The following is a 24022-nucleotide window of genomic DNA, read 5'->3' as shown; positions in this document are numbered from 1 at the left end:
ATCTAAAATATCAATACACCTCCTATCAGGAAAACAGAACAGGCTAAGCTACTACAGATCCCTACAGAGAAACCACATGCTAAAAGAATGCTTCATCTCAGTCTTTGCATGCAGAACACAAACTCTCACCAAATACAGAATAAAGCCACATAAAGTATAAATAGAAATGTACAGATGAAATCTAAACTGTAAAATGTATCATGCCAGACTAAGTGCAACAATGGAAAAAAAACAAAAATGTGACTAATCCTCATGAAACAAATAAAATCAAGATAAATAAATCATGAATAATAATTATAAAATCATACTAAAAATAATTTCAAAACAGCTGATGAATAGAATATCCAATAATTAAAGACTCAAGCAAATTTTGAAACATTTACCAAACACCAATAAAATATTTCAAACCACAGACATCACATACTACCCAATAATTAAAATAGTAGTCAATCAAGAAAAATGAACTTAAAAAGCCACCTTTACTTACCCTCTCCAGCAGTTCTCCTACTCCTTTCCCTTGCAGGCCACACCAGAAGCAGCAGTAGCTCTCCTCACGGTCCTCTTCCTTAGGGACCACAACCAATCTCTTCTTTATCACACACACACCCACACACACCCCCTCAAGACCAATTTCTGTCTCACACACCAATCTCCCCAACCAGTCTCTCTCTCTCTCACACACACATACACGTCACCTCTGGCCAGTCTCTCTCAATCTCACAATGCTCTCGCTCTCTCACTTACACATAAGCTCTCACACACATGTTCTATCTTACAGCCACAAGGCAGCCAAAAAAATTGCTCCATCTCTCTTGCACACACACGACACAGAAGCACCCTCCCTGTCTCACATACACATTACACTCACAGAAGCACCTTGCTTTCAGACTTGCAGCATTTTTTACTTTTACTAAAAAGTTAAAGTGATGATCCCAACCATTATTTAATGAGTTTTATATACCGTCATTCAGAAAAGCCATCACAACGGTTTACAAAAGCTCAAAATGTGGGATTTTTAACAATTGAGCAAAAAGGGATAACAGGAAGTATATTAAACAGAGGAGAAATAAGAAAACCACATTCCTATCAGAAGGCGAAATTACATCCTTCCTTCAGGTTCTGTCCTCCCAAGGGACAGCCACCCACACCATACAGCTTTTCTTGTTTTGCACTTTCAGGCAATAAAGCAAGTGTCTTTCTTCAAACTATCAGTCATGATTATTCATGTGGGAGATATGGCACCGAAAGACATCTTAGTCAACTTCTCTTTTAAATGGGAAGATTCCAGTCCTAGTCATTTAAAAATATACATTTTCTAAAGGGTTAAAAAATGGCAAAACAGTTTCAGATTGGAACTATTCTAGTCTTCATGCTTAAAAAAACAAACCAACCCCACCTGGCATCAATATCTTAAATTTGTGATTTTGCCGAGATGAACATTTTAAATAGTTTAATTTTTTTTTTGCTTTAGAATTTGTCTCTACCCACTTTGCTAAATTTTATTTTCCAGAAGAGGGATGCTTAACATTCAGTAATTTAATCTTTCATCCAACTTTTCAAGTTGCATATGTACTATCACATTTCATTTTTTTTTTTTTTTAAAACTGGCAGGTTCCTCACACACACAGAAGCACCCTTCCGATCCAAGGCCCCCACTGAACAGCTGGTCTCCGTCGGTGGTTAGCAGCACCGGGGTTCACTTCTTCGGCCCTCTTGGTCTCTGGCGGGGGCCGAAGAAGTGAGCACCGGTGCTGCTAACTGCCAAAGGAGACCAGCTGTTCAGTGGGGGCCTCTATTTTAATTTCTTCGGCCCCCTGGCTTGGTCTCAGGCGGGGGCAAAGAAATTAAAATAGAGGCTGGCGGCCGAAGAAAAGAAGATAGGCGCTGCCCAGCCAGCCCCCATCTTTTCTTTGGCCACTGCCGTCGGCCTCTATTTTAATTTAGTCGGCCCCCTGCTGGCTTGCTCTATGGCAAGGGCTGGCTGGGAGGCTCCCATCTTCATTTCTTCGGCCCCTGCCGGCTTGGTCTTCTGCAGGGGCTGGCTGGGAGGCACTGAGGCTGGGCTGAGGAAGAGCCATGCGGTCGAGACCACATGACCAGCTAGACTGGCCCACCGGGGGATGCCTGATCCCCCAATAGGTCAATCTGCCCCTGGCTGTATGAGAAGGTGGAAACAAACTGCTGCTGCTTGTGAGTTCCAGAGGGGGAGAAGAGAGTGGGCTGTGTGCGAGTAGTAAGTACGCATGCATGTGTAGGAACGTATGTGTGCATTAGAGTGTTTATTTGAAAAGGGACAAAGTTTGTGCAGCCCCTTCTCCCACTAATCCAATCTCAAAGCTCCCAGGTATGGAGAGCACAGAATTTTTTGTATTGTTTAATTGTTGGGTGGTGTTTGATGTGTCTGATGCTTTGAAATATTTTTAAAAGTTCTGGGAAAAAAACCCAATAAATGTTATGGGTTTATTGAATGACTATTTGTCAGCTGTTTTGAAATATGTATTTTTTTTTTTAATAGTATGTTTTTACTATCATGATTGACATTTGATTTTATGTTTTATGAGAGGTTATTGTTTCTGGTTTTACATTGTTGCACTGCTGAGTCTGGCTTCTTGTGGTTTCCTGTTCGGTTTGACTGCACATATCTGTCTATACTTTATGGCATATTGTGTGAATGTCTATTCTGTATGTGTGACGGAGGTGAGGTTTCTGAGCAGTTTTAGATAAGTGTAGTTGCTGTGTAGCAATCTGTAGCATGTTTAGCTTGCTCTGTTTTCTTAATGGGAGGTATATTGAGTTTTAGGGCCTGGTGTAATATTTGTAGTATTGTCTTTTCATAAGTAGGGTTGTTACTGTGTGCATGCTGGCAGTTAGAAAGCCATAAGTAAACTAAATTATAATATAGCAAACCTCTCATACCAAAACAGTACTGAGAGCCAAGCACACAGCCAACATGCTTTACAACTTGACAAATACCTTATGGATTCTGAGTGTCTTTTCTGCATGTACTGCAGTGGTTGGTATCATAGCACAGCATGTTGAAAATACGTGATATTTTTATTTAAGACTATGCTATGAAAGTTTTTTTATGTAAAATCTTTTATAATTGAATATATATATATATATATATATATTTTTTTTTTTAGTGTGGTGAGGGCCAGGGGGAGGAGAGTTACAAGTCTAACAACCACCCAGGGCAGCTAATACCTTTGGACTGATCCAGAAAGAATGCACCACACACAGTCCTTCACCATCTCCTCCAAGGGCAAATGCTGGTGGAAAGATGGGAGGCAGGTCCTAGGGCTCCCAGGTGCATGGCGGTTGCCAGATAGAAATATCACCAACACACTGCTACTCCTCTGGGAACTGACCCCTGCTCTCTGCCTTCTCCAGCATTTGCAATCATGAAAAGGGCCAAACTACAAAGAGACGCCCCACCCTTGACCCTCTTGATTTGAGCTGTGCCGTGACTTTTGGTGGGGGGGGAGGGGGCAAGGGAGCACATTCTCATCCTTTTCCTCAGGCAACCATTTGTCTTGAGTCACACCTGGCTGTTCCATTTCGTTTTCAGGAGGAGACTAGAAATAAAATTCTAAACATTCTCCAGTTAGTTGAACTTCCTAAAGAGATTGTGGTAGTCCTAATCCATGAGATTCTTCAGGAAATACAGATGAGGATTTGGGAGGACCCCCTCTAGTTCCTGTCAATAAGGTGAAAAATGCAATTTCTCTTGTCCAAAAAAACATCTGGATTCAAAAAGATGCCGTGCCCGCTATACACAATCTGTGGTGGTCAAGTCTGCTTAAGAAATCTAACAGGACTATAACCCATTCCTCTGTTTCTAGGGAAGAATTTTAGAACCCTGGATACTCTTAGGAGAAAGATTTTATAGAGCAATGCTCCATGCCCACAGATTCTTACCAGCTCTTTATGGGCCAATATAGGCATGACATGATGAAAGATGCAGATAGAAGCTAAGCAGCTTCCTCCAAAGCAGAACAGTCTCCAGTCACTGGTGGAATGTGGAAAATACATGGTTAGGTCAGTCTTCGATGTGGGGATTAATACCTGCACATTTGCTTGACTGCTAGCCTCAAGCCTTTGACATGAGGTCCAGGAAATGTTTGATACTTGCCATGCAATGAAGAGAATTTGAGATTAGTTTACTTTGCAATATTTTAGTGTGAAGGCAGTAGTGGCCCAACTCCATAAACACTGCACAATAGGGATGTGCATTTGTTTTCAACGAATAAGTCCCTATTTGTTTGATTTGGGGGGGGCGGGGTCTGTGAAATGAATGACTAGCCCTACAAATGAAACTTTCATTTGTTTGGTTCAGTGCTTTCTTAGCCTTTTAAAATAGGTCATGTGGGAGTATCCATAGCAACAACCAGCCCTTTCCTGTGACTCATAAGTGACCTCACAGCCCTGTCAGAGTGGGTCAGACAGGTTGGCAAGGAGGCCAGAATGCCAATGTATCAGAGCAAAGCATTTTTCTAATTCAGCCAATCGCTGCTCTCAGTGCTCTGTGATGCTGTTCCTGCTGCATTTTCTACCTTAAGCAAGCATACCACAGAGCACTTTTTTCTTGGGTTGTTATCTGAGAAGGTTGTTGCTGTTTGAGCTCCGAGTGTGTCTCAAATCTTTATTCAATTGCTACAATTAATTTTCTATTGCTGAAAAAGATGTGTTCTTTTTTGCTGCTGTGCCTGCCAGGCAACCAGGCTTTTTTACTGCATTTAAATTTTATTTTTTTTTTTTTTATTGAACTCAAGACTGTCTCTCTTCCACTGAGAAAAGCTGCCAGGAGTGGTATTTTGCTGCTGATCTCCCCCCCCCCCCCCCCCCCCGGTGTAGGTGGCAGGCAGGGTTTGGGTGGGAGATAGTGTGAGAGTTGCAGTGGCTGTCTGGGAGTTAGTATTTTCAAATAAGCAGCATCACTGTAGGAATTGGGCTTGCTGAGGCTTCCAGTCTTTGCTCTGTGTGCACAAAAACAAACTCCAGAGAAGTCTCAGTTGTAGTGTACAGCATGACACTGCACTGTGTAGTTTTCCACACATATTGGTACAGAGGTGTTCAGTCACCAATAAAGAAATAATCATTTTAATTGAAATCCCTAATTAAATTCATGATGTCAGGAGTGATTGGCACTGGCAGAGGAGGCACTGCAAAAGGCAGTGCAGTCCCCCATTAAAGTTAAAAAGGGAGCTGTTCCAATCTAAAATCTCAGGAGGGGCAGTCAGTTCCAAACAGAAAAAATATATAAATTTAAACATGATGTACTGCCACCACCCGTTTCTGACCCCATTTTCAAGGTGAGGGAAGGGAAGGCTGAGCCATCCAAGACAAGAGTGAGACCCAAAAGCAGCAGTGTGACAGCAGACTAGTTAGCACTGACGATGTAGTGCAGTCAGTGTTTGCTTCTGATGAAGAATCTTGTGTGGGATTCTCATCAGAAATGGAAGTAATAGCTGAAGAAGGTTTAGGAGGATTAGTTAGTTCTGTCTTAGCCTCCACTTCAGTGCAGCAGGGGAGAGATGAAACTGAGGAGGAAGAGCAGTCAGCACAGGCACAGAGTGTGACTGATGCCCCTGGCATTGCTTCTTAGGGTGCACCCACCACTTCAGCTCCAGTGCCAGCATCCACCCAGAAGGCTCTAGAGAAGATCACGAAAGAAATATGTGATCTGGAGCCACTTTAAAGTGATGGAGGACCTGAGTTTTGCTCAGTGTAATTACTGCGCCAGGGCTATTAGCAGAGACAAGCAAGTGGGACATTAACTAATTTGGCATGATGCATCATATGCAGAAGCAACACCCAACAGTACTGACATCTGGGGATGGTGGCAGTACCAGTCAGGGGACCCCTTTTTCCAGGCAGCGAAAAGTGGTTGAAAAGGGCAGAGTCATCCCACACCCTCAGCCCCTTCTAGCAGTCATGTGGCAGGCCAGCAGCCCCCAGCTGTGCGTCAGAAGTGACAACCCACCATGGAGGAAATGGGGTGGTATTTGGTAATGCTATCCTGGGGAAGGAGGCAGGAGCATCAGGGAAATAATTGCCCTTGATGACCAGCCCTTGCAGGTAGTGGAGAATGTGGGTTTCAAGCATTTGCTGCAGGTGTTAGCTCCAAATTACAAAGTCCCCTCCAGAGCCATATTTAGCAGAATGGTTGTACAGGCTGGGGATGACCTGTGTCGCAGACACATCTAAGCACTGCTAGCTAAGGCAGAGGGGAGTGTGCATTTCACCTGCGATATCTGGACCACCATGAATGGTTCACACTCTTACCTCTCCCTAACAGCACACTGGTGGGACCTGGATGAGGTAGGGGCAGGCAGCAGCTCTATTAGTGAACAAGTATCAGAGTGAAGGTTGGCTTTACTGCACACCCACCTGACGGACGAGGCCCATAACTCAGCCAATATTCTAGCATGCAGACAGTTGCTGGCAGCTACACCAGAGAGACAGGAATCCTCAGGCAGGGTTTCTTTGTCACAGACAATGGTGCAAACATGGTAAAGGCAATATCTGATGGGGACTTTCAGGACATCTGATGTTTTGCACACACTCTGCACCTGGTAGTGAAGTCCACTCTGGGGTTGTGGTTGGCGTCTAAGCACCAAGACAATGAATACCTGCATATGTTAATACACAAGTGGAGGAACATAGCCGTGCACTTCCACAGAAGTGTGAAGGCGGGGCAGGTTCTCAGACAAAAGCAGTCTGATTTGGGGATGCCTCAAGCATCTCATTCAAGACATTGGCACCCGGTGGAATGCCACCTATATGTTGCTGCGGAAGTTAGTAGAGCAGCTGACACCCCTTCATGACCTCTCTGGAAATGGAGATAGGTGTGCATAGTCCCCTAGGGCATCAAGATTGGTTAGTCATGAGTCAGCTAGTAAAAGTCCTGCAGCCCTTTAAGGATGCCAGAGGAGCTGAGTTCCAGAAGTGCCACCTTGGCTGACATCCCTAAAAGTTAATGTTCTACAGGAAAATTTAGAGGGCTTTAAACATGAAGAGGGAATGACAGCAAAGGTGCTGTGTTTGGACATTTTGCAGAAACAGGTGCAGGAGAGCTTAGGACCTTTAACAAAAAAAAAAAAAAAAAAAAGACACAGATATGTGCTCGCCACAGTCTGATCCCCATGTGAAAGGGAAACTCGCCCCTACAGTCCAATTGTCTCATTTGTGAAGACCATGCTGTTAGGAAAGGAGCACCATAGGCAGAGACAGAAACAGCAGGCACTTCAGAGAGTAGTGCAAACCCAAGCAGAAGCAGCACTGTTAGCGAGAGCAACTAGTACTTCCTCCTCCACTTCAGTATGTGAAAGCCATGTTGCCCCTAAAAAAAAAAAACAAAAACATTTCTAGCAAGGCTAGAGTGAAAGCAGCTGGCAAGAAGGACTCAGCCCACCCAAGCAAAGGAGACACCAGTCAAATGTCAGTGACACTATCTCAGAGCCCACAGAGGACATGCAGACAGATCTGCTGGCATATTGGGCACACAAGTCCACTGTCTGGCCACACCTAGCCAAAGTGGCACAGTGATATCTGTCATGTCCCATCAACCAGCATGCCCAGTGAACATGTATTTTCAATAAGTGATCTGAGACTTCATCGCTCAAGGCTGGCACCTGATTTGATGGAAATGCTAGTGCTTTTGAAAATAAATATGCCTTTGCTTGGGTTTCCAGATTTTCCCTGTGAATGGCAAGATGAATAAAAGCAATTTAAAGCCTTGCAGCAGCTTTAACTGCCTCATATGCTCCAGATAATATCAGCACATGTACCCGACCTCAACTGCTGTGTCTGTCCATCCAGCCCTTATGTCACTACAAGGGCCTGACCCCATCCGCTGTGCATCGGGGAAATGATTGCCCTTGATGACTAGCCCCTGCAGGTAGTGGAGAATGTGGGTTTCAAGCATTTGCTGCAGGTCTTAGCTCCAAATTACAAAGTCCCCTCCAGAACCACATTTAGCAGAAAGGTCATCCCCAGCCTCAAATCAGAAGGACTTGGGCCCTGAATGGTGCCGGGGAGGCGGTCTTCTGTACACTACATTTCCTGTGCCTGGACGGGATTTGGCACTGGGCTCTTCCCTCGCTGTTACTGAGGGAACCCTGGTTAGTTTCTTTTCCTCCACTTAGTAATATGCGGAAATTCAGCAGGTCGCCACATCTGATCTGAGGTCGTGGTGGGGGAGGAAAAGGAGGCGGTGCCGGCTTCCTTTCCACATTCTGTACGGGGAGGTCGTAGAGGCCTTGAAAGCTGTAGGGATGTGAATCGTTTGACGATTTAAAAACAATCGTCAGATATATTTTAAATTGTCAAAAATAGAGCCACAATACAATTCCCCCGATTTATCGTCAAAATCGTAAGTCGGGGAGGGGGAGGGCAGGAAAACCGGCACCCTAAAACCCACCCCTTTAAAATAAATCCCCCACCCTCCCGAAGCCCCCCAAAATGTGTTAAATTACCTGGGGTCCCAGCACGATTTCCCGCTCTCGGGCCACGGCTGCATTAAAAGAAATGGCACCAGTGGCCCTTTGCCCTTACCATATGACAGGGCAAAGGTAGTGCCGGCACCATTTTGGTTCCTGTCCCGACATCAGGAGTGCAGGAGATCGCTCCTGGACACCCAGGGACTTTTGGCCAGCTGCGGGGGGGCCTCCTGACCCCCACAAGACTTGCCAAAAGTCCAGCAGGGGTCCGGGAGCGACCTCCTGCACTCTGGCCGTATTGCAGGAGGTCGCTCCCGGACCCCCGCTGGACTTTTGGCAAGTCTTGTGGGGGTCAGGAGGCCCCCCCCCCCAGCTGGCCAAAAGTCCCTGGGGGTCCAGCGGGGGTCCGGGAGCGATCTCCTGCGCTCCTGATGTCGGGGGGACAGGAACCAAAATGGCGCCGGCGCTACCATTTCTATTAACACAGCCGTGGCCCGAGAGTGGAAGATCACACCGGGACCCCCCCCACTGGACCCCAGGTAATTTAAAACATTTTGGGGGGGTTCGGGAGGGTGGGGGATTTATTTTAAAGGGTCGGGGTGGGTTTTAGGGTGCCGGTTTTCCTGCCCTCCCCCGATTTAAACGATTAAAAAAAAAAAACAAAACCACGGCGATCAGATTCCCTCCCCCCAGCCAAAATTGATCGTTAAGACGATCCATCACACGATTCACATCTCTAATCAATACCACAGCGACCTGACCACCTCTGCTCTGCCAGCCTGCCTTGCCCCCATCAACTTTGACACTCTGCCTTGCTGCCATACACCAGACTACTCTACTCCTTGTGGTGTTCTTGCCACTATCATGGTTCCCCAGTGTGTTGATGCTAGTCTCTTTGCTGCTTGTCCCTTTATTGGCGCCTTGTGTTTTTTTCTGACACCCTTTCTGCTTGCTATGTTCCCCTTCATTGTGCTATAGGATGTTGATGCCAATTTGCCTCTTGTGCTGCTTTCAAGGGTTCATGAAACTTATCGGTGCTCTCTTTTGAAACTGTGGTGTGTTTGACATTCTCTGCTGCTTTACACCTCTGTTAAAGCACTCTTGCCACTCCTGGTACCCCTTTGCAATGCCTTAGGATATTCGTGTCACTTTGCCACAGTCTTAAGTACCTTGGAGCTCTTCTTGTTCTGATGATTGCGCCCCAGAAGTTTCATCCGAATTGATAACAAAACCCCAATTCTGCAGCCAAAAATAGGCTGCAACTACTTCCCCCATTGACTAATGGTAAATGAATGAAACTAATGAAACAAATTGGGGTCCCAATGAAACAAAAAAATGATTTTTCATCCTACACAATTCAGCAACTCTCCACTGCTACCTCTTATCACAATGTACCCAAGTAGAAGGCCAATTGAGGAATTTTCCTTCACCCCTTGGTCCAATCTGATACAGCAGAGAGCCACAAAACCACAGCCAACACCCCAGGGATGGGGTTTTGATTGGATTGCAGAGCATACAGCCTGGATCCAAGTATCAATGCCAGAGAAGCTTCCTGTCAGAGGCAAGTTGAGGTTTAACATATGCTATTGATTCCGTGTAAATTTGGGCTCATGGGTCCTCAACATAAGAGATAAAAAAGCCTAGCTCTGCTCTTATTCTCAATAATGCTTACACCAACAGATTTCCACCTCACAGAAAATCTCGCATTTGTGTAGGAATCACCACCTATAGTATTGTATGATGCTGTTTGGCCTAGCGTCAGCCCCGTGTCTTCACAAAATGCCTTGCTGAGGTGGTGGCACATCTACACAGACTAAGGTATATATGCAGTTATCTACCCAGATGACTGGCTGGTCAAAAGCACATTCTGTGACAGGTGCCATAGAATCAACGTGAAGAGCTATCTAGGTATTGGCATTACTAGGTTCTCTCATCAGCTTCCCCAAGTCCCACTTGAGCCCATTATCTCAACTGGAGTTCCTAGGAGCACTGCTAGACAGCTTAGGCAAGAGCTCTCCTTCCACAGAGAACTCATGTTATCTGCAGTGGAAAAGATCCACACAAGTCAGAAGACATCTCCATATGCAGAGAATCCAATGAAACCTTAGTTCAGTGCTTCAAGCTGCTTAGGGCTGTCGAGACAGCATCCACATCATGCAGCCACTCAGACTCTGTCCAGGTGGTGGATTTATTTGAATCTGATTAAGGGCATACCCTTTTAAGAATTCCCTCACATCAAATTGTCCAACTTGGTGTGTGGAACTCAACTCCTTGAGCTAAGGATGGTTGGGTATGCTCTGAAACCTTTCAGAGATCAGTTGGCCTTCAAAATAGTTCTGGTCTAGATGGACAATCAAACAGTGAGGAACAAGATTATATTGTTAAAGGAAACTGAAGAGGGGGTATTGTAGACACCACCTCCTGGAGTGGCACAGGGTGGCAAGGCTGGAGGCTATGCATGGGCAGTCTGGTGAGGCTGAAATGGAGCTCTGAAGCAGAGCGTAAGTAACCACAGGAACAGACTGGAATAGAGTGCAGGTGGGACTCTAGCAAGACCGGACAAACCAGGACGAAAACTGCACAAAACAAGATAGCCTGAAGGCTGCAAAGGCAAGGCAGAGAGACCAGGGAATTAATAAGAGACCTAGGGATCATCCAGGGGAGGCCACAAGGCAAGACAAAGGGGTCAGAAGGCTTGAGACAGCCGCAAGGAAGGAGGTAGCTAGAGCAAGAAGCCAAGGACTATGCCAAAACATTGAGGCATGGAAGAGTTAATAAGGGCTGGAGTCTGGGTGTGGTGCAGGCAGGAGAGAAGGGCTTAGCCAGCCAGAGGCAAGAGCTCATGGAGGTTCCCTGTTGGCAAGGAGGCTGAAGCATAGGGTCCAGAGAATGCTGGAGAATAGTTCAGAGCCAGGGTCACTGGGGTGCTCTGGTGGAGGGGAGGCCACACAGTGGCTGGAAATGCAACATATCTCCTGGAGATTATACAGATGTGGGACTGGGCCATTTCTCAAGCGATGGTCCTCACCCTCAGAGCGACGTATCTGGTGGGAGGGGGGGAAGTCCTTATCCACAGATATTCCATGAACAGGTAAGTCTTGCTCTTCTGTTCTGGGAAAGGGACAGAAGGCAAACTTACATCAGATGTTTATACTCAGCTGGATCAAGGGTCTGCCTATGCTTATGTAGCAAGCTACTACAAACCAGATCCCTGCCCCCACAAGCTTGTGTGTTGAAGCCTTACAATATGAACAGAGCTGTGTCTGGATCTGAGTGATGTTTTGGACCTGTGAAAACAGGATTTTCAACCCTGCAGAGACTGCAAGCTACTGCAGCTAAGGTGAAGGAATATAAAAATTCATCAGAAACCCATTGCTCTCCTGTGAATGAAAAGTTCTGCAAGAACCAGCATCCAGCACTCAGTGTTAAGTTGCAAAAAGGGCTGTACTATTTTGCCTGCCCAGTGAACAGCACTACATAGCCAGAGAAATGCTGGGAGACCATTTAAGGTAGAAAGGATGCAATTTGGCTGGCTTTGTGTGCGCAAGGTGGGAACGGCCAAGATTTGGAGCCAGGAAGAGGGGAGTGCATCTGGTAGCCTTGCAAGTAGTTCCTGAACAGCTTATCAAGAGGGAGAGACAAGTTTGCACACTGAGGAAATAGACAGCTGCTCTTGCTTCATAGCCAAGTTACATGTAAAATCTTAACAAGAGACAGGAGCTAAGATCTGAGAGACTTCTTTTCCAGAGATATCCAGGCCCAGGAGTGTATGAATGGATCACCCTTCTAAGAAACTGAGTTAAGTAATCTAAACTTTGCCCAGAGAGTATTTTAGCAGCTTTTCAGCCAAAGTCAAAGCATAAACCCTTGCTAGGAAAGAAAAACTGGTGGACCATGGGCTCTGTGAGAGACTGAAACCAGACCAGCTTTCTGTAAAATGTTTGGGGAAGCTCCCCAGGAGAGAGGAGACCTTTCACATACTGCAGTGCTTATGTATTTGGTTTGCCATCTAGCTAGATCCACAATCAAGAGGGACTTCGTTTTCATGATTTTTTACCCACAGTTGTTTGGGACAGGATACACCCCTTAAACTGGTGATATTGGGGTAGATCTGCCCCCTCTGAGTACAATGGGGTAAAGAATTTTCAAAATGTGTGTACTTTACTGCCTCCCCCCCCCTACTATCCACATGAGTATGTTGGTTGCCCTTCACAGGCCACACTCATTTTTGCATTGCTTGATATAAAACTGCAAGTTTATATTATACTTCAGTACTGTATTTTTCCCCCATTTAATCTGGTTAGATTTACTGTTTACTTACAAAATACTAGTGAAAGGGTTAATTACTGTTTAATTCTGGTGTGATTATTTTAATCTAGTCTGTGGTGCCACAAGTGAGGTGGTTTGGGAAGGGCACAGACTTGTGTTATCAGGGTGACTAGGACCCCATCTCATGCCCCAATCAAGCTATGAACCCAAAGATAAGTCCTATTAGTATATATATGATTTATCATGTGGTACTTTACTTCAAGCAAAGGGGTAATTCATAGTCCAGACCAAGAGGAGGCCACACTTATCTTTATATTCTATTTGTTGCAAAAACTTAGTTGAAGCTAAGAGAAGACAAGGGGACTATAATTCTCAGTCCCCTTTAGCCCAAGAAATTTGGTTCCCACACCTGAGGGAGATGTCCCATCAGGGATCTGATTAGATTATGGAATTCCCTCAACTATCACTCAAGATCGAGAAAGGTAGCATTATCCCAATATCAAGTCCCTGGCTTTCACAGCCTGACTGCTGAGAGGCTAACTTTGCAACTCCTGGATCTTCTATTATACCAGTTACAATGTGTATCTTCTTCCATTACACTAGTTATGTTACAATGTAAAATAAGCAAATCTTGCCTTATGTATTCAGTTATTTGCTTTTATATACTGACATTCGATCGAGATCACATCGGTTTACATATAAGTAAATAAAAATAAATAAATCTCAGATGTCTCCTCATGTTTTGGGGTTTAAGATAGGAATCCCTGAGGAAGTCTTATGGACTTAAGTGGAGGAGGCTTGCCTCACGGTGTGAGCAAGAGGCTTGAGACCCTTTCTTCTGCTCCACATTAAAACTGCTCGATTGCATTCTACATTTGTCTAAGTCAGGTCTCAAGACCAACTCTGTGCAGTTTATACTTATCACTACCATATAGAAAGTTAGATCCATCTCTGTACAGCCTTTTATTGGCCAATTCATTCAGGGCCTAGTCATCTGAAGTATCCCATGAGGCCTCTTGCTGTGTCCTGGGACCTCATAGTGGCTCAAAGGGAGCTTTGATAAGCTGGGTGAGTACTGTGTTCCTGTGATCAAGTACCTGACTTGGAAAGTTATTTTTGGAAGCAGTGACTTCAGTGCAAAGTCTGAACTCCAGGCTCTAGAAACTAATCCACCTTATACCAAGTTTTTTTTCATGATAAGATAGGTGCACACAACCATCCTAAGTTTTCTACACCTATGGTGGTGTTTGAATGCCATCGTAGTCAGTTCTTACAATATTTTCCCAGGCCACATATCCACCAAGGTAAACAAGCACTGCACAAATTTTGACTGCAAAAGAAAGCTGTGGCTTTCTACCTGGCGCAGACTGAAGTCCATAGAGTTCACCCAACTTAGTTTTTCCTGACACTAACAAACTGGGGATTGCTATTGCCAAAGACTGGCTAGCAGATTGCATCTCCTGTTATACCCAGGCAGGTGATAATCTGATGGACCATGTCAAGGCTCAGTGTCATTGCCATGACAGTATCAGTAGCTCATCTAAGATCAGTCTTCATGGAGAAGATAGGCAAGACTGATGTGATGTGGAGTTCTCACCACACATTCAATTTACACTATTTGGATATGGACTCCCAAACACAACAGTAAGTTTGGCCAGCCTGTCCTATGGAATCTGATGTGTAGAATCCAACTCCATCTCACAGGGCCCACTGTTTGGGGTGTTTTTTTGGGTTTTTTGCCATGCTGCCCCTTTGAGAACATAAGAAAAAAAGGCTTGTTGCCACAAATAGTTGTGGTTGTGCCCATTGGCATTGTTCTGGTTTCCTCCCCCTCTCCAGGGTAGTCTGCAGTTAGGGATTCTCCACTTGTGAGGACTGCCACCCAGCTTGTCCTCAGAGAAAGCAGAGTTGCTTACCATAACAGGTGCTCTGAGGAAAGCAGGTGACAATTCTCACAAAACCCACCCACCTTTGGAGTTGGACTAAGAAAGCAGATTAAGGGGCCTCTGCTTAGATGCATGATCACAATGCTGCACATGCCCAACAAGACACAAAGTTCTAGAAACTGACAAAAGTTTGGAATGGGCTCCCATCAGATATAAAGACAGACATCCTGCTGTCCTCAGAACTCCTTACAGGTAAGCAACTCTGCTTTCCTCTATATCACTACATAAATTTTCTACGCTCCTTGGAAAGCTGTGGCTGCATTTTACTTGAGAAAAAATTCAAAGCTGCGATTGGCATAGGGCTTCCCAAGCCTGTCCTGGGGACCTCATAGGTTGTCGGATTTTTTCAGTATAACCACAATGATTATGTGTGAGAAATTTGCATATATTGAAGCCTCCCCCACCCTGAACCCCTCCTACCTTGAGAAGTGCAATTTGTGGTCAGTGGAGGACCATTTTCCAATATAGCACCAACCGGCATTTGCCCCTACCACTTTTGGTTCCATTTTTCTCCAAAAGCTTCTCCTAGATTGGATCTCAGGAGCCCAGGTGAGCTCTCCCCTCTGCAGGCTGCACTTACCTCTCTGCATTTCACCAGGTGATAGGGTAGTCTGCTGGGCCGAATCTGATGGTTTTTGTCATAAGGGCACTGAATTAGCTTCTCCGGCTCCATGGTGACTGTTGGACACTGAAGGAAAAAAGACAAACAAAAAAAAAAGTTGAGAGATGGATATTGCAGTCTTTGCAAAATTACTCACTTGTGCCATATGGAAACTATGAGTGTATTTAGGCTAGATCAAATCACGAAAGGAGATTAAAATCTTAACCCCTAGATCAGGGCTTCCCAAACCTGTCCTGGGGACCCCACAGCCAGTTGTGTTTTTAGAATATCCATAATGAATATGCATGAGATCCTTATCTTTGAAATTATTTTTCTAAAACCGTATTTAAAAAACCACAAAAAAACACAACCCTCCAGAGTTTGACAGATTGAGTTGGTGTCTACCCGGTTCTATGGACCCAGTGATTGTGCTTTGTGATGATGAATATGAGAAACATTTAAGTAAGGAATATATTCCAACAATAATTTAAAATCTGAAGAAAAAAAAAATGTTTGGTTTAAAGGAAAATCACTCCATTGTGATTAAACATGCTGCCAAGGGAGGATAGATTGTGATACAAGATCAATCCACGTGTGATTCTAAATTTAGATCCTACTAAACTGATACAAGTTAAACTTCTGATAGACCAAGCTTTTGAAAGTCTAAAAGGGCATATAACTTCCGCAATGTAAAATTTCCATGTATACCTACAATATATACACATTATCCAAAATTCATAAGGATTCCACAAATCCTCCAGGAAGGTCCATAATTTCAGCTAAAGGTTCGGTTTTAGAAAAATGATCTATTTATGTTGATAGTTTTTTTTGAAACAATGTGAATAAAATAGAATCCTTTATTAAAGATAAGACGCACTTAATATTTTACAGAATTTGGAAACTAATGTTCAAGGTTGTCATTAGACATTAAATCTTTGTACACTTCTATACCACAAGTTCCATTGATGGAAACAATTGGAGATTGAGCCACAGACCACATCCTCATATGTTCCTACCAGTTCCATTATGCAGCTTAAGAGGCTAGCATTAACAAAAAAAAGGTTTTTCATTTTTTGAAAGGAAATTTTACCAGCAAATTTCCAGAACTGCCATGGGTGCAACAATGGTACCATCATTGGCTAATTTATATATGGAAAGTTTGCTAAAGTGTGGATACAGAACTCCCTTTGGGGTCAAAATATCCTGTGGAAGAGATTCATAGACTGTTTCCATTTTATGGTCTGGTTCTTTAGAATAATTGAATGAATTTCTGATTTGGTTAAATTGAGAAAGATTCAATTTTCCATGAAATGATTTTTCAGTCATTTCCTTCTTTGATGTTAGTGTATAAATCCGAAGAGGGTTCTCTAGAAACCTACAAGAAACTTGATCGTAATACTTTACAATTACAACAGTTTGCCATATTTGCAATTACTCAGAATTTGGAGAACCTGTACTACATTGAATGAATTTAAGAAGCATTCCCAACAAGTGTACTGAACTTTTAGAACAAGGCTATCTGTATAAATTGAGGAGATATTACAAGAGAGCACATTTCTCTAATAGAGATCAATTGTTGAGTAGATTGAGATCCAATGTGATCAGTAACAATTTTGTCACAAGATATACCAATGACTCCTGGTCTGGCAAAAATTTTGAAATCACGTTTTAAATATCTTGCAATTACTTCCTTATTTTAAAGATTGTAGGATTATGCACATCATATGTATTGTCCAAAACTATCAAGGAAATGGTCAGTCCCTCTTATTTGGCTGAAAAGAGGGATGATATGGTGAATGTATTGTGGGGTAATAAGCCAAGGAGACACCATTGTTCCTTTTGCCAAGTAATGTTACAGGGGGGGATATCTTCAACCATAAAGATTCAAAAAAATGTTTTTTGAATGATTCTGACTTGCAGCTCTGATTATGTTATATATGTTCTGATTTGTCCATGCAGGCAAGACCATCAGACCTTTACGTACTAGGCTTGCTGAACATAAAAGCTGCTAAAATTGAAGCACCTCTAGTACCCCATTGTACTGAATCGAATCACAGTTTCTGGGGATCTAAGATGCAGTGTTTTGGAGAGAGTAAAATCAAATATTAGGGAAGGTGATAAAAGTGCAAGAGACTTTTACAGCAAGAATCAAGATGGATTTATAAATTGCAAAGCTTTTTCCCCTTTTGGTTTAAGTTTCAAAACTGACTGGTTTCCCTCTTTTTTTTGAATACTAACTTTAAATATTTTGTTCTATTGCGGTTTCAATGTGACTCCATATCAACATAAATACTATAGTTCCATTATCCAATCATATATTTTGACTGAGTGATGACATAATTGAGGAATGGATTTTCTTGTTAAAAATGTAATGAGTAGTTGTTCACAACATATGGAATCAATATATTGGGATTGAAATATCTTTGAATGATAGGGTATAGGGAGTTTGTTCCCATTGGTTGGGTGTACGTATAGATAGCTCATGTGCTAGCATTTTTGTTACTAAGTAGCCAATAGTGGTTTTGTCTGCAGTAGTGAGTCATTCGGATGTTGGACTTTGTGACAAAGAAGGTATGTTGAGGCCTCATTGAGACAGTATCAAGCTGAGACGACTGAGGGGGGATATGATAGGTGTTTAAAATCACGAGAGGTCTAGCACAGGTAGATGTGAATCAGTTATTTACTCTTTCATATAGGAGAAAGACTAGGGGGCACTCCATGAAGTTAGCATGGGGCACATTTAAAACTAATCTGAGTTTTTTTTACTCAACGCACAATTAAACTCTGGAATTTGTTGCCAGAGGATGTGGTTAAAAAAGGATTGGATAAGTTCTTGGAGGAGAAGTCCATTACCTGCTATTAAGTTCACCTAGAGAATAGCCACTGCCATTAGCAATGGTAACATGGAATAGACTTAGTTTTTGGGTACTTGCCAGGTTCTTATGGCCTGGATTGGCCACTGTTGGAAACAGGATGCTGGGCTTGATGGACCCTTGGTTTGACCCAGTATAGCATTTTATGTTCTCCAACATTGAAATTGATGCAATTATTTTATTTATACAGCCACATTGTTACGACTATCCAATCCGGGAAGTGGATCCTTGGGCCGGCCAGGAAGGACGACCGGGAGGCAGAACACACACTGGGCCGACGAGCTTCACCTGGAAACCCGTGATTCCTCCAGAGGAGCTGTAGGAACCCGGGTCGCTAGGGCTTAGGCGTCTTCACCCTGGAAGTCCGAGGTCCCCCCAGGAGGAGCCCGTAGGGACCCGGACCGCTGGGACTTAGGCGAAGTACTGATGAACCCAGGAAGAGTGTGAACCGGAGTCAGGACTGGCTGCAAACAGGCAAAGTGAAGTCAAGGAGCAGAGTCAGGACTGGAGGCTGGCAGCGGAGACGGAGTCACGGACCGGAGTCGAGGCGGGCGGCAGTCAAGCAGGGTCGGAGTCACAGGCAGAAATCAGGGCAGGCGGCAAACTGGCAAAGTCAAAGTCACGAGCTGGAATCAAGGCAGGCGGCAAACAGGAACCAATGATTAAGCAAGCAGAATACAAGGCAGGCAGGCAGGAATCAGGAACCGACAGGAGGCAACTAGCACTTCAGAAAGTGACTTCGTTGCTAGGCAAAGATAGAATCCCCGGGCTCGGTTTAAATCCCCCTTACTGGCGTCTGACGTCATCAGGAGGCGGATTCTGACATCCGGGGCTGCACCAATAAAACGGCGGTCCTCATGCGCGCGCGTGGCACTCCAAGGGGGCGGAGTCTGCGGTGGCGGCTCCCTCGTGGAGACGCCGCTGCCATGCGGCTTGGGAGGCCCAGGAACCGGCGGTTTTCAGCCGCTGCCACGCGGCTCGAGAGGCTCGGGGACTGGCGAATCGCGGCGCCTCAGAAGGAGGTAAGGGCCTGGTCACTGCCCCAGTGACCGGAATCGCAACACACATGGTGAAACGTTAGCTGATCTCGGCTTGGCTCAATGAATAAATACACTGCACTTCTGGCTTGTAACCAGTATTTCTGAAAAATGTTTGATATGGACCACTGAAAAGAGAGTGACCACATGTGGAAGATCCTGGCATGAAACATCCAGTCAGATAAGTTGAAATTCTTATTGGGTCCAGAATGTGCAGAAAAATTGATTAGAAGATTCTGCTATGATCTTTAAATCATGAGAGCACAGCTTGAATATAAATGAGCAATTTGAGAAAATATAAAACCAATATATATTTACAAATTCAATAAAAGAATTGATACAATTGTGATAAATAAAGATTCAGACAATTGAAGGTTGGAGGGTTTGTTTTTAGACCTATGATTGACAATTGCTTCTAAATTGCTGTATGTTCTTGCTAGATCAAGCATGAGATTGAGGTCTTTTTCCTCTGATTTTTAACATCCAGAAGCAATCATACATGAACATTGTTAACATGTTATGAGTGAAGTTCTATATCTCTATATAGACTCACTTAATTCTTAGACCAAATGTTTGCAATTATACACAATGAATGTTTATCATGCATAGTCTTGAGGAACAGAATCTAGGATCTGCTGTGGGGGAAGCTCAAATTCAAAGCCATTTTGTGTTTACCTCCAAAATCACTGTTCCAGCACTGATCTCTTTAATAGCAGCAATAGTCACACTGGAAACTATATGGGGTTCCAACTTACAGCTCAAATTGCAAAAATAGCCGATCATAAAATGAGATTTATGAAACTATGACCCTTTTTTCTCCTCCAACAAAAGTCCTCGGGGTAATTTGGCCCCCTCATGTCTTTCTTTACCATTTAGTGTCCAGAACCTCCCCATGGGGATGGGATCAATTTAATCACATTTACTTCCATCATACAAGGATGTCCCAGTTTGTTTCCCGTAGTGTTCTGTTTATGTAATCCCTGGGGAGGCTGAAGACATACGTGTTGGTCCCAAAAAACACGCAAGCTGATCCAAGATAGCAGAAACGCAAACAAAGCAGTAGATCGGTGCAAAAAAAGAAATGTTATTGAACAATCAGTAGAATGCAGTGCTCGACTCAGAGTTTCACCCATCAACAAGGGCTGCTTCAGGGGCTATAATCAAAGATTAAAAATAGATTAAAAATTAGCAGTGCTGCTGAAAAAAATGTTTAATACAGATACTGCTGCTTGTTGAAAACAAAATGACTTTCGTGATGTCCTAGAGTGTAAACGAAGTTAAATACAGGTTTAAGAAAAACAAATAGCAATATTCACTCACTGGAGCTCAAACAGCAAAACGCAAAAGTTAAAGCACTGGTGCTTTGACAGCAGCACGAACGCAGCGATGTTCTGCTTATCCAATTGCCAGTATACATATTACCGTCTCGTTTGCAATGCACTCACAGCGTTTGATAGATGATTCGTGTTTAGCACATTTCCACTAAGCACTTTTACTTTGTTTGAATGATATAGCTATGGTATCTAGCATGACTTAAACTTGTGTGTAATTTTGTTCAGATTTTAAGCCCCTTTACAAAATCAGCAGCAGCACAAGTATGGCAGTGCTCCGCTGACATGCCTTATAGGGAGGGGGGTTTGTTTTTAAAGGTTGTGCCTTCAGCATTTTTTCTGCGACATCTCTTGATTATTGTAATGAAGTGCATGCACTGTTTTAAAACAGTTTGGGCCATATTTTCAGCACTATTGTCCCATTGAAATTTGAGCAATTAATGAATTGTGACTAGATTAGATTTTTACAACCATTTAGCATTTTACGGTATTGCTATGTTAAGTTATAAGTACTCTTCGGGGGTTAGACGCTAGAACAAATTAACTTTAGCTATTCAAAACATCACACACTAACAAATTATATATACCCAATAGAAGAGAGCTGTGCCTTGAATCCCTAAGAGCCATTGACCTTATCTGCGATTTGACTTGTCATTTGTTTTATATGCAGCTTGGACTATTATAGGTAATATTTAATTTATATGTATTTTATATGTAAGTGTGTTTGCCTTATTATACATGTTTTCATGCTGTTTGCATTAAGTGTATGTGAATTCATTTTACATTTTTCTTTAATTACTACTTTGTTATTTTTAATATTCATCTATTTTATTCTTTGATGTAGCCCCTGAACATGGGTGGAACTCAGCCCAAGTCTGGCACTGCATTTTACTGATTGGTGACATCTTATTGAACAATCTACTCCTGCTTTGTTTGCATATCTGCTATATTGGATCGGCTTCTGTGCTTTTTTTTGGGACCATCCCTTTTATGGAAGATGTCTTCTCAACCTGGAAGGACATTTTGAGCTTCAATGATTGGCACCTCAATGAATTAGCCCCATCAGAACCCTTTTTCAAGAATGATGAAGTCCGAAGATTTTGAAAAAAAGTGGGAAGGGACTATTAAAGTAAAAGCCTAGTAAGGAGCAGCCTTCATGCCTGTACGTTACTGGACTATTGTTTTTAAAAAGGATTCCAAGAGGTCTGAGAATTAATAAACCACTCAGCATCTTCAAAGACTATAATCAATTCATGCAATCTTGGGAAGCAATTTTAAATAAATGTTCCCTAGATCTGATATTAATCATTAAAAAACTTTGGGAAAAAGAAAAAAGGAATTCGATCATGAACTGGACTTAAATGTTTTTGTTTTGATATAATACATAGTAAGTATAAAAAGAATTGAGAATTTCACAAAAGATTTTTTTAAAAAAAAGTGTGAAATTCAAGAGATGAGCTAGACTATAAAGACATCCATGGCATAGTCAGAATAAAACCTCTCATAACTAATAAATCTATAATAGTCACAACACATCAGAAACCTCCCACAATTGATAAATATAAGGACATATGAAAGTCCCAGAGATAGAAGTGCCAAACGCATATGCAGTTCTACAGATTAAGTCATAGACTCCTCTGCTCCACTTTTTACAGTTAGACTTGATGAACCTATCCCTGAAAAATTAAACAGGTTTTTTTTGAGGAAAATTTGGAGGGAGTCCATGAAATTAGTGGAACAAGAGATGAAATGGGAAAGTCCATTATATAGGGGTAGATGGAGGGAATTCTACAATCAGAACTAGTAAACATATCAAATAAAACAGGGTCAAATGTATGTTGAATAAAGATGAGTTATCTATTTTAAACAAAGGACTTTGTCCCTACAGCTCAATACAATGCTTTTAACACTCGAGTAGACTTTTTAAATTTACCAGAAAGTTGAAGATTATGGATCTATTTTCAAATAAAGATATTCTGAATAAGGACATTTCTATAGTTAGAACTAAACAAATGGCACCACTAACCCTATTATCCATACCTTTGAGACACTGGTATTGCAGGATCTGGCTAAACAAGAAAATTCAAGACCAAAGAGATATAACATCACTAAGTCTGAAAGGGTGGCTATGAATTGTTTAAAAGATATGGATATTGTCATTAAGCCAGCTGATAAGAGTGGTGCAATAGTCCTCATGGACCATATGCAATATATTGCTCAGGTTCATAGACAACTGACTGATGACACTATTCCAGAATCTCTAAAGATCTAACTAAAGAAATAAAATAAGATAGTTAAAAAGGAATCTATTGCAAAGACAGCTGGTTTCCTCACAAACAGGCCGATTCAGTAAAAACGCGGGAGAGCGGACGAACGCCTGCTCTCCTGGCACGTGATTCAGTATGTAAATTAGGTGATGCGGTAAAAACGGCTGTCAGTGGGTTTGACAGCTGATGCTCAATTTTGCCGGCGTCGGTTCGAGCCTGCTGACAGCCATGGGTTTGGAAACCAGACGCTGGCAAAATTGAGTCCGGTTTTCGGCCTGACAGCCGCCAGCCCAATTAAAAATTTTTTCTCTTCACTTTACACCCTTCGGGACCTCTAACTTAATATCGCTATGATATTAAGTTGGAGGGTGCACAGAAAAGCAGTTTTACTGCTTCTGTGCACTTTTCCGGTGCTGGCAGAAGCTAGCTCCTACCTTTGGGTAGGTGCTAATTTCTAAAAGTAAAGTGTGCAGCTTGGCTGCACATTTTACTTACTGTATCGTGCACACATACCTAATAGGGCCATCAACATGCATTTGCATGTTGAGGACTCTATTAGGTGCCATGGGGTTGGATGCGTGTTTTCAGCCCCTTAATGAATAAGGGGTAAGGGAAAACACGCGTCCAAGGGCTGATGGAAAGAAATTTAATTGTTAACAGGTTATCACCCTGTCATGCCCACCATCTACGCCCTACCTAAAATACATAAATCCTTAACTGATCTAACAGGTAGGCCAATTATCTCTGAAATATGGTCTTTATTAGAACCTATTTTGAACTTCATTGATGCTTTCATGAGACCTCTTGCTCCTCTTATTCTGTCAGATGTTAAGAGATTCTTCTCACATCATTACTATACTAGAAGATGACATTTTTGGCCACTATTGATGTAGAATTCTTATATACAAATATTCTGCAGTCAGGTACCCTCAATATCATTGAAGAAAATCTAAACAAAAAGTACACACACACACACACGCATGAATACCCACACAGTTTATCATGAATCTTGCTGAGATTGCACTTACCAAAAACTTTTAACAAACATATATATGCAAATCAAAGCTGTGGCCATGGGTGCTACCATGGCCCCCTCTACTGCCAATCTATGGATAAGTTTGAAAAAATATTTCTTGGTAATCATCCCTTTGTGGAAAATATCCTATTATGGAAAAGATATATAGATGTCTTTACCTGGAAAGGTAAATATGAAGAATTACAATCTTTTCACACATGGTTGAACAGCTTAGATTTTTT

General features: G+C 42.8%; 1 protein-coding gene across 4 annotated transcripts in view; it reads right to left on the bottom strand.

Moving 5' to 3' along the window:
• Positions 1-24022, bottom strand: part of LOC115087675 — a 149493-nt gene that overhangs the window by 84638 nt on the left and 40833 nt on the right. For all 4 annotated transcript variants that reach the window (XM_029595130.1, XM_029595133.1, XM_029595131.1 and 1 more), the window contains one exon: positions 15237-15344. In XM_029595130.1, coding sequence (XP_029450990.1) covers positions 15237-15329 — 93 coding nt within the window. In that variant the 5' untranslated portion in view covers positions 15330-15344. The remainder of the gene's footprint in view (positions 1-15236; positions 15345-24022) is intronic.

This window comes from Rhinatrema bivittatum, chromosome 3 (genome assembly GCF_901001135.1).
Source record: "Rhinatrema bivittatum chromosome 3, aRhiBiv1.1, whole genome shotgun sequence".
NCBI classification, from domain to species: Eukaryota; Metazoa; Chordata; class Amphibia; order Gymnophiona; family Rhinatrematidae; genus Rhinatrema; species Rhinatrema bivittatum.
This window is presented reverse-complemented; position numbering and strand designations above follow the sequence as displayed.